The 12,092-nt window shown below is 41.7% G+C and overlaps 1 protein-coding gene across 12 annotated transcripts in view; it reads left to right on the top strand.

The window, feature by feature from the left end:
• PRKD1 (protein kinase D1) overlaps nt 1-12,092 on the top strand; it is a 305,153-nt gene that overhangs the window by 218,026 nt on the left and 75,035 nt on the right. For all 12 annotated transcript variants that reach the window (XM_065595395.1, XM_065595394.1, XM_065595393.1 and 9 more), the window contains 2 exons: nt 5,963-6,094; nt 11,081-11,241. In XM_065595395.1, coding sequence (XP_065451467.1) covers nt 5,963-6,094; nt 11,081-11,241 — 293 coding nt within the window. The remainder of the gene's footprint in view (nt 1-5,962; nt 6,095-11,080; nt 11,242-12,092) is intronic.

Raw genomic sequence — 12,092 nt, 5'->3', positions numbered from 1 at the left:
TTTAAATACATTTTGAAGTCTCAGGGCTTGATCCCACAGTGTATAACTCACACTAAAGTCTATGGAGTTGCCAGCATGGAATGTATCTCAGAATCAGTTTCTTACTTTGGATGTGTAGATGCCAATTCATGTTGACTCCAAGCCAAAGTAAACTCTTGAAGGAGCCTGCTAAATAATGTAAAATCTATTTTGATTATTTTTGTTTATGGATAGCCCAAGGCCAACATTGACTTAACAATGGAATTGACCACTTTATTTTGAAAAACCCTAGAGCAATAACTCCCCGCGGTTGTTTTTCTTAGGTGATTTAAACCTTGGTTAGCTGAAATGCATCTGAATAAATGTATATTGTTTATCTGCAGCCCATGTTAAATAATTCAAAACTATTTTAATTATGAATCAGGATGTCCTAACCTATTGGACTGACTATAGGAAGGATGGAATTATTGCACCTGGAATATTAAATCGTTTTTTACATAGTCTATTAGGTAAATCTGAAATTAGAAACTCTCTACAAAACAAATGACACGCCACTGATAAAGGTTTTTTGACTGGAGTACATTTCTAGGGTTTGGGGTTGAGTAAAGTGGAAAAAAGGATTTGTTTAATTCCATAATAGTGAGTCATTTGATCCCATTTTTGATTTGATATGATGAAGATCTGTGATACAAATTCCCAAGTCTAAAAACTGGTGTGATTAGACAGAACTAACACTGTTTCTCTGTAGAAATTCTTAGAAATGTTTTTCCTGAGTGGTGCAACCTCAAACAGAGACAGAACTGACTTCATTGCAGCTGGCCTTTATTATAATCAGCTCTATAACTAGTGTAAAACCTCCCCTTGATTGGTATTTCAGTCCTCTTTCCATTAATGTGAAAGGAACAGGAATGGGCCCAGCAGGGGTTGGGTCTCAAGACTTTATTTGGATTGAACCATCAAAAATTAGCATGACATCGTGTGATATATTATTTAGGCCCCAGTTCCTGAAAATATTCCTATTCAGGACAGTATCTATGCATGTGCTCAATCCTGTTCACATCCATGGAATTTAAGCACATGCTTAAGTGCTGTTCTGAACCAGGGTTGATTTAAGCATATGTTTAAGTCCTGTATTAAACAGGCTTTAAGGTCTGTCATATCTTGTCTAGCTGTTTTATATAATGCCCATACCCATAGTATTTATGAATGCAATATCTGATCAATTAAATTATTCACAGATTAGTGCTGTGGTCAGCACTCACATGCAGCTTTAAAAGACATTTTTGTAGCTTTAATTGTATGATTAAAATATAAATACACCATTTTGTTCACACCTCCAGGGATATAACGTCTTTGCTAAGGCCCTGGCTCATCTCTCTGTAGTACTCTTTACAGCCTCTTCCCAATCCTTCCGATTGTTAGTTTCACTCCCACTCTTATAATGAGGCCAAACAAATCTTTGATTCAAATTAAACATCTGAACGCTGATGATCTGGAACCAAAATGTCTTTATATACTGTAGCTGCCTATTCTATAGTTTAAGCCAATCCCAAAATGATTATTCTAACTATCGTAGCTGTTCCAACAGTTGGAATTGTTGCACCTTTCCCAAGAGGATTTGAAATTACGAGTGCAGGTAAATTTTTGATCTTTCTGTGAAACTTCCTATTTTTGAGTGATTGCACATCTCCATTCCAATTTAGGTAGGGGTGTGTGTGTGTGTGTGTGTGTGTGTGTGTGTGTGTGTGTGTGTGCTCCGTCAGAAATTTTTCCCTCACTGATATCCATCGGGTTGGCTCTGGTGCCTGCTGGTGCCGCACGTCCATAGCAATGGCGTATAGTGCATTGGTGTTTCCATGCTCCCTCAGTTCCTTCTTGCCATCCAGGACAGTTGTTGGAACTTCTCTGTCCTTGTTCTTACAAATCTTCTTCAGCGGACTTTGTTGCCTACTTTGTTGTGCATAGTTTTAGTCATAGTTAGCTAACTTTTCTTTTGTAGTTGTTAGACTTTCTCTGTTTTAACAGAGTTTCCTTTGATACTGGTGCCGAGGGCTTGCACTCCTTTCACCATCTGAGAACCTTGGCACCTTTCACCATCTCCGGTGCTGAGGAAGAAACAGAAGAAGATGTTCCCCAACTCCTAGAATGGCCAGACATGGAGACTGCAGCAGAGCGCGACCTGCACAGGGCCATTCCGTGGCTCCAGCAACTCAGGCAGTGCCATTCACTCCAGCCACATTGGAGGTGCCACTGAGCCTGGCACGGATCAATCTGTCAGCACTGGAGGGTCAGCACAGTTCCAGCACTTTGGCAGTACCATCCACGCTGGAGACTTTTGCTGCAGCTAGAGACCTGCTCCTGCTGTCGGTGCTGGCATTGCCAGTGGTACAAGAGCCAATAGTGTCGGTGTCAGAAAAGAACATGTGAATGCTGGCTATAGCTCGGTACCGAGACCCTCAGTACTGTCTAAGGGGGAGCTGGTCATGATGGCCCAGTCCTGGTCTTCCCTGCCTTGGCACTGGTCACTGGCACAAGTTGGAACTGCTCCTCTCTGTTCTCCAGACAGAGATTCCTCATCATCAGACAATAGCAGGTGCCTGTACAGTGGCCCTTCTGGAACCCATTGGCGTTTCTCTCTACACAGGGTTCTCGATCGAGATGCTCCTACTCGGTGGCCTCTGAGGGAAGAGTATTGACGCCTCTTCGAGCAGAGCCTGATCCAGGCTCCAGTACCGGACTGGTACTGACTACCAGGAGCCAACACCATGTGACCCGGCCGGTGCCGAAGGCAAAGATCAGTACTCCCTGCTGGTGCAGGATTCCTCCTCCTCTTCTCCTGATGAGGCCTGTGGCAGGAGCTGACATTGCACGATCTCATGACAACAATAAGGCTCTTCTTAAGAGAGTTGTCCAAAACCTGGGCATCCAGAGGGAGGAGGTTAAGGACTCCTCCCACTCTTTGTTGGACATCTTGGCCACAGTGAGCCTGTCAAGAGTGGCCCTTCCCCTCAACAAGGCCATCAGGGACCCAATGAAAGCCCTATGGCAAACCCCAGCATCCCTACTCCCACAGCCAAAAGGGCCCAAAAGAAGAACTTTGTCCTGACTAAGGGATATGAATTTTTACATACTCATCCTCTCCCAGTATCCTTGGTAGTCTCAGCTGCCAATGAGCGAGAGTGACAGGGGTTACCACAGGTGACCCCTAAGGAAAAAGACTCTAAGAAGCTAGACCTGTTTGGGAGGAAGGACTACTCAACTGGGGGTTTGCAGCTCACTTTTGCGAACTAACAAGCAGGTTATGACTTTAATATTTGGGACTCCTTGTTAAAGTTTAAGGACTTGATGCCCCAAGAGGCCAGACACAAGTTCTCCTCTTTGGTGGAGGAGGGGAAGTCTGTAGCAAGGGCTTCCCTACAAGGGATCCTGGAAGCTGTGGATTCAGCAACCAGGTTCATGGCCTCCGCAGTGGTTATGCATAGAAGTTCCTGGCTCCAATCCTCAGGCCTCCCACAGGAGGTCCAACAGACTCTCCAGGATCTTCTCTTTAAGGGCACTTTGCTCTTTTCAGAGCAGACGGACTCTAAGCTCCATGGCCTCTAGGATTCCAGGGCTACTCTGAAGTCCCTGATCTTATACACCCCAGCCTTCCTTCTGGTTCTTTCCTCCACTGTCCCAGAAGGACTCACAGAGGAAGAGGAGCAGAGACTTCAGGCAGAGACCTCCACCCCAGTCCTCTCGTCATCAGTGGCTGCTTCCCCAAGACATTCCAGGCACTCTAAGCAGGTCTTTTGATGGGACTCATGGGGACAGCGTACCAGCCACAGAGACTTTGGATCCAACCTGTACTTTGTTTGCGGACCACTTGTTCCACTTCCTTCGGTCATGGTCCTGTATTATTACAGACCCTTGGGTACTAAGCACAATAGAAGTGGGATATACCCTCCAATTCAATTCTCTTCTACCCACCCCATCCCCCTCCCTGTCTCTCTTCAGGAACCCTTCTCATGAGTAACTTCTAGCCCAGGTAGGGTGACCAGACAGCAAGTGTGAAAAATTGGGACGGGGGTGGGGGGTAATATAAGAGCCTATATAAGAAAAAGACCCAAAAATTGGTATTGTCCCTATAAATTCGGGACATCTGGTCACCCTAAGCTCAAGAGGTGCAGAGCCTTGGAAGAGGTTCCACAGAATTTAAGGAGTTGAGGGTTCTACTCCCATTATTTTCTAATCCTGAAAGCCAAGGGAGGTTTCAGATCTATCCTGGACCTGTGGCAGCTCAACAGTTATTGGCACCATGTTTACAAAGTGCATGGTGGTCGTAGTGGTCTTCCTAAGGAGGCAAGGGGTTAAAGTTTACCCTTACCTTGATGACTGGCTGGTCAGAGGCTGGACTAGGGCTCAGGTGGAGTCCAGCATACATCTCATCCAGTCAACCTTCTGGGACCTAGGCCTACTAATGAATAAGAAGAAATCTACCCTTTCCCTGGTACAGAGGATAGAGTTCATTGAAGTGGTGCTCAACTCTGACCAAACCAGAGCCTTTCTCCCAGAAGGGCAGATTCAGGCAATCATGATGCTTATAGAGCACCTCAAGGAATTCCTGATTATAATGACACGGAGTTGCCTGAGGCTCTTGGGTTAAATGACCTCATGTACTTATGTAGTTCAGTATGCGAAACTTCAACTCAGACCTCTCCAGGCATGGCTAGCTTTGGTGTATTCACCAAAACCCCATCATCTGAACACGATCCTCATGGTTCCTCCCCCCGGTTCTCATCTCCCTTGATTGGTGGCTGGACCCGCTGGTGGTTTGCGTGGGCATTCCATTCTCATGGCCCCATCCATCGCTGTCCCTTGTGACAGACGTATCAGCACTGAGCAGGGCACGCACACACCTACATTGGAATGGACACATGCAACACGTCTCGAAGAACAACAGTTATGGAAAGGTTAGTAACTGTTTTTGGTTTTTTTAAGCATTCGACTGGGCAAATGGTAATATGCTTCCTGTTAAGAAATGGTCTGCATCAGTGGCCCTTCTTGATCCACTTTCATTTTCCGTGTTTGATAATGACTTGCGGCTACAATGCTCCCATGCAATGTATCTTAGCTTGTGTCTATCTTCACATAATGATGCAATCTTATAAAATAGTGCTTAGAAAAATTTCTTGAAATTTGGTTGAATCCTTTGCTAATTTATGGCAAAGGTTTAATGCACTGATCATTCTTTATGTCTTTGCTAGAAAACAGATAATACTCATTCTAGATTATATTGTTTATCACATTGCCTCAGAGAGACTCTTAATAAATCTGGATGAATGTAGCAACTACCTCATACAACCATTATGAAAAAATGGCAAATAATCACACCTTTAAATTTTGATGACAACATTAAAAACAATTTAAAAATTAAAAAAAAATCCTCGGTAAATACATTATGATATACTATAAAAATGAAGGATTTTAAAATAATGTAAATGACAGGCTTGGACATGAGTTCAATAGATATTACGAACAAACATTTCATAAATACACAGGTTTTAATAGTTGTCAATATGATAGCTCTGGTAAGAGATCAGTATTATTCTAAGCAGTACAAAAGTTGGAAACGAAAGTATAAAAGTTTGCTGCAACTTTAGTGTATATCTGAAGGACTGGCAAATATACTTGGAAGCACACTTTTAAATTTTTCTAACATTCATTTTGGTATGGCTGATAGTTACTAGCATTTTATCCTTGGGATATTTACAAGCAATTGCGAATCCATACTTCTCTTTCTATAAATTAAATTCTGCATGAATAAAGAATAATTCCATATACAATAATGACCACAAGAGAGAAACTCAAGATAACAATGATTATATTTCAATCATATCTGAAAAAAATATCAAATTATCTATTACAATAAAATATCATGTAATGACACAGATCAGTTATGGTATTAATTAGCTTCATCTTTGATATGTTTTTGTTTTTACAGCTTCTGCCACATTTGAAGACTTTCAGATTCGTCCCCATGCTCTGTTTGTTCATTCATACCGAGCACCAGCCTTCTGTGACCACTGTGGAGAAATGCTGTGGGGTCTTGTGCGTCAGGGACTTAAGTGTGAAGGTAAGTTACATTAGCATTTGCTTTCCAATCTCAGTGAGTCAAGCATGCCACTTCTGTGCTTGACAGTATCTCAAAATAGTGTGGGCACTATTCTTCTGGTCTCCAAGGGGCATCCCATAATGCATTGTGGAAACTGGTCAGAATATAGTGAGCCTGGAGCCAATCCAAGGTACTTCAGAGTACTTATTGAGACAGCAAAGCAGTACAATCAATGCAGCACAGTGCTGGGTAGACATATGGAATAAAATCCTGACTTCACTGAAGTCAATGGGAGTTTGCTTTTCATGGATCCAGGATTTCACCCATGGTTTCTAATTCAATATGGGCTGTACTGGTGCAAGTAAAACAGTGTGAACACTCAGTTGGTTTATTTAAATTGGTTTAATTATGGTGGTATAAGCAATAACAATGCAACTTTTTTATATGGACAAGGCTTTTGATAAGCAAACAGAAATTCTGATTTTGTATTTGCCATGTGACAGAGAATGCTTCCTTATTTAAATAATCCCAGATTAAAGATTTGAAGGTAAATATTTTCATGGTTTGTGCTATCTCCTATACTACTATGTCAAGTAAATCCACTACCATTTCGCTAGTCAATATGCAAATGCACCCTCAGTTAAAATTACTAGGAGTTGTGTGTGTATGAAAAAAAAGCACAAAACTCATTGCATACCTATTGGATGGCATTCATTTCAAGGGACAATCACACAACGTGGTCTCAAAGTTCCCTATATTCCACATTAATTTGGTGTTCATTCCCTTTTTGCTATTGAATATTATTTACATAAAAAATGAAGAATATCTGAGATTATAGCCAGAATTTTTTGCACTAAAAAGTGGATCCCACATGTTAATTTTCCTCTATGAATTTTTTTTTGTTTGTTTTCTTCATTTTCGGTATTTGGTGCACACTGCATATTTGAACCTAGGCAGGTTGAGAGGCATGGGGGCTATCAGCGGGGGCTACACTGTTATCAGCGGGGGCTACACTGACCAGGGTTACTCCAGCCATCAAGGAGAATTTTTTGATAAATGAAAAATAAATTTGTTTTTCTCATTTTCTTGTCCAGTTTTTGGCCCTGAATCTTTTTTAAAAATTGTTATTGGAGTCTCCATTATCTTCCCTAACATTAAGTAATGATGCAAAGCCATTAGGCTTATTGGAGTCTTATGATTTGTACTCCGGGTGTTGTTGGGATGGATACACTGGCAGAAAATCAGAAAGGCGTGTGAATTTGCCTAGAAATGTATTCATTGCTGAACAGAGTCCTTACTGGTTAATCTCACTCCCCTCTGAATTGCTTATATATAAGCATTTAAATGCTTATAATGACCTGTGATACAGCATGGCCAGAGAGCAGCAGGAGAGGGTTAGAAGAGAGCCTTATTTCCTGTAGAGGGAAGAAAGTTTGCTATAGATTAATTAGAGCACCTGAAGCCAATTAGAGCACCTGAAGTCTGTCACCTGATAAAAAAACCCTGCTTCAATCAGACAGGGGAAGGAGTTGGAGCAGAGAGGATTGGTGTTGGAGCAGAGAACAGTTTGAAGGAGTAGAAACAGTGGATTGGTGTTGGAGCAGAGAGCAGTTTGGAGGGAAGCAGAGGGAAGTTTGGAGAAGTGCTGCGGAGGGCTAAGAAGACAAAGACCCAAGGTAAAGGGACACCTGGCTTGTGCAGAGGGAGGGCAGGAAGCCCCCACAAGCTGAAGGGCAGGAGAGGGAAGTATCCCAGGGGAAGGAACCGCTAGTTCAAGTGGTTTACCACTATCCTTAGGGCCCTGGGCTGGGTCCTGGAGTAGAGGGCGGGCCCAGGTCCCTCCCTCTCCACTCCCCTCCTCTAGGACACTAGTGGGGCAGTTAATATCCCAGTTCAGGGGCAAGAAATGGCACCCTGACCCCTCCCTCTCCCTCTCCCCCAAGAAGAGAAAACACGAGACCCATCATAGTAGTGCCGGCAATTTGCCACAGACCAGAGTAGATTATTTAGGCGGAGGAGTTCAAGAGGCATAAGCCATTATTCTGCTGGAGAAATGGGATCTATTCTATAGATATTGTGTTTAAATAAAGAGTAAATTTTGTATGGTTGTCTGACCTAACTCATTGATAAATTGAGATGACAGAAAAAGGACAACATGAAAATAAATGTAGCAATTCCTGGAGTAAAGCTAATAATGGAATAAAAATATTGTGGGAATTCAAAACAAGATGCTTTGTATGACTAACGTAACAAGGATAGTGATGATGATCTTTCTCCTCCGGGCCTAGAATAAATGAACAAATTGTAGTTGAATGACTGAATCTAGTATCAGAGGGGTAGCCGGGTTAGTCTGTCTGCACAAGCGAGGAGTCTGGTAACACCTTAAAGACTAACAGATTTATTTGGACACAAACTTTCATGGGTAAAAAACCCACTTCTTCAGAAGCATGGAAGAAGAAGTGCATCTGAAGAAGTGGGTTTTTTACCCCCAAAAGCTTATGCCCAAATAAATCTGTTAGTCTTTAAGGTGCCACTGGACTTCTCGTTTTTCTGAATCTAGGGAACCTTTCTTGAGACAACACAGTAAACTTTCTGAATGTCTGCTGCTTTGGAAAGTCCAGCTATTTTATGGGTACATTTGCAATCCTTACTCTTCAAGATATCCAGGCTTCTTTAAAGGGGAAAAATGTATACCCCATGTCATCCATAGACAAATAGTAATACTGTTGGCTTCAAAATATTGTACTGTTTGAAGTGCAAGGATAACTAGATTTACTACTATTGATGTTCACCTTCATGTGTTTAGTTACAGGCTGTGTTTACACTACATAATTTACAGAGGCACAACTGCAGAACATTTGGTGAAGATGCTGTAAGCCGATGAGAGAGAGCTTTCCTGTTGGCTTAATAACTCCTGCCTCCATAAGAGGCGGTAGCTATGCTGGCGGGAGAAGCTCTCTCACTGACATAGCGCCATCTACAATGGCACTTGGGGTGGTATAACTTATGTCACTCAGGGGTGTGGATTATTCACACCCTTGAACGTGAATTATACCAAAGTAATTTGTAGTGTAGACATAGCCTTAGTGTTTGATATTAGTTGTTTGTAAGTAATAACTTTTTAAAATCCCGTGGGTCCAAAATCTTATATTGACTGGCATCCTCGGGAATGCCACTGGGTTCATTGGGATTGAATTGGATACAAATCAGCAAAGAACATGAAACATTTTTTGTCAGCGTTCACTTTCCCCCGTCTTTATTTAGCCATAATCTGGTACTGCTGTCTCCAATTGCAAACTCTCCTCCCCTCACAACACCAAATGCCAGGCTAGGCTCTCTTCCTCATGAGGTCTTGTCATACTATCAAATCCAGAATTTAGGCACAGAGGAGGGTGTGACCCAGGAACCTTTTGGTGGAAAAGGGTGCATAGAGTTTTACAGGCATCCCCAAGGTCAGATGTATGCATATTAAGTGTACCAAAAGGTGGCATGTGAGATCTCTACCAAGAGCCAAGAGTCCATTGGTCATCATATGCATTGCAAAATGTATGTATGGATAATGTCTAAGGAATTATGTATCTGTGCTGAAAATTATGTTCTTAGGTATATTAGTTAGGCAGATCAGCTCCTGTCAGGTAGGAAGGAAGAGACACTTTTATCTCTCTCTGACTGGTAATGTATGTATTGAGTGTTGTCCGCTTCACAATGGAGGCCTAGCTACAGTCTGAGCCATATGCTAATCAAGAGATTGTAAAATTGCCAAGAAAGAGGCACACAGGAAAACAACAACAAGCAGGGAGGTGTCCTGCTTATGAATAAAGATAATGGTTGTGGCGGTATAATTGAGGATACAGGGAGACATCCTGAATCTTTTCCACTGAGGAGGAAAGCTGACAATTTAGCTTGTCTCTTGAACAGAAGCTCCCAGCCAAGCCTGCCTGTAATATGTGGGAAGGATTTTGGGTGAGCTATAAGACATGACAGTAACTCGTTAGTTAAGTCTAGGCTATAGAATGAGTGTTATGATTTTATTTTGTATGTAACAATTTGTTTCCAATATTTCTACTTACCAGCTCTCAAATTTCTATACTTGGTTAAATAAAAGTTTAATCATTTGCGCTATAAACTTATCTAAGGACTGTGTGTTAAGTGCAGCTGTGATCTGAGGTGTATGTAGTAAGCTGGGGTGTACTGTTCCTTTGTGAGCAGTAAACCTTTGAATGCTGAGAGCATCCAGTGGAGTAGTGGCTGGGCACTCTAGAAGGATGCTTGGAGGACTCAGGGTTTGGAGTATGCCTATCGCTAACCTGCGTAGGGCCAGCAGAGCCTCCGTAGGCTAAGCGGGGAGTGCTTGTGTTGCCCATGGAGTCAGGAAGCTGACCCACGACAGGTACAGGCAAGGCTTTCTCACACTAAAGGCAGGTGGAAGCCTCATTCTGTACCCCCAGGAGGTGTCACAGAAGGTTGTCCATGTCTAATCTATATCTGAGGAAAGGCCTTTCTATCATGTAAATTTCTTACACCTTGGGCCTAATTCTTTTATCTGATTTTATACCAGTGTAACTCTATTGACTTCATTAAAGTTGCTCTTGAGCAATATTGGTAAGAGATCAGAGTATAGATATTTGCTGTGACGATTCTCACTTTACCCAGAGCATCTGTACTGAGCTCCTGTTGGAATGTTGCTAATGACTGATGTGAAATTAAATCTTTTTTTCCTACCTCCCATGTACTGAGTGTACAGCCACTATAGTGCCTTCCGCTCATAGATTCTTTCAAATGAGGGACTAAGACTGAGGTTTGGTCATGGTGGTAACTTTTGGAAGTTTATTGAATTATATATAGACCATTGAGATTTGCCTTAACAAAACTTAAAGCTAAATAGCAATGCTGAATAACAATAGCTTCAGAGAAAATTAGGGTGCCATTTTTGTTCAATATAAAAATACATTTCTACTTTATTCTGAAATAATCTTTAATAGGAAGGTTTCATGTTTTCCTTTTCAGGATGTGGTCTGAACTACCATAAGAGGTGTGCATTTAAAATCCCTAACAACTGCAGTGGTGTACGTAAAAGACGACTCTCAAATGTTTCCTTAACGGGACTCAACACTATTCGGACAGTATCTGCAGAACTCTCACCTACCACCCCAGATGAGGCCCTTCTGGTATGCAATTATCTAATTATTAAAATAATAGACTGTTGCAAAAAAAAATGAAATTCAACATTTTGGGATTTGTTCTTCCTACTAGACACAGCGAGAGAAGGGTATGTAAATTTACCACACTTTGTTGTGAAAAAGAGCACCTTAACACAACAGGAAGGACACGGTCTCAGCATATGAATGCATATTGGTCAAGCTCTGCTTCCATCAGAACCCTAATACAGTAAATAATCCATTTTTGAAGGATTATGGTATTTGAGGGTCTGGTGATGTAGTCCCAACTGATTGTAGAATTGGCCCATATAAATTAGAATTGATATGACAAATATGTTTACTCCATAATTGAAAAAAAATCTTTCATGTCAAAGCTGCATATGTATTGATTTGTGGTACAGTGAAAAATGGCCTCAGGAGAACACTTGAAATGGGGGCTCATTAAATATCTGAATAACTTCTGCTCTTGGTTTTGTGTGTGTTCAGACATTTTTCATCTGTGTAGTGCATGAACCACAATGATTCCTACAGCACTTTAACTAGTATTCGGAATAGTTTACTCTGCAAATAATCCTTTTGTATTTAGTGATGTTTATATGTGCATCTTGTTTTAGAAAAGAGTATTAGGAAGAAATTTTAGGGCTTGTCTACATGGCACCAGCAAATTACTCGGGTGTGATTTATCAAGGACTCTAATATGCTGCACTCTAACTGTCCCATATAGCTCCTGCTGGCACACTCTCGTTCACGTTAACATTAATGTGCCAGCAGGGTCTACATGGGAGAATTAGAGTGCTTTACTAATCATGCTGCTTTGTCACATGCTTTGTAAACAAGCACTTAGTATAAGGGTGATAACC

This window comes from Chrysemys picta, chromosome 4, assembly GCF_011386835.1.
Source record: "Chrysemys picta bellii isolate R12L10 chromosome 4, ASM1138683v2, whole genome shotgun sequence".
NCBI classification, from domain to species: Eukaryota; Metazoa; Chordata; order Testudines; family Emydidae; genus Chrysemys; species Chrysemys picta.
Note: the sequence above shows the minus strand (reverse complement) of the source record. Positions and strands in the feature narration are given on the sequence as shown.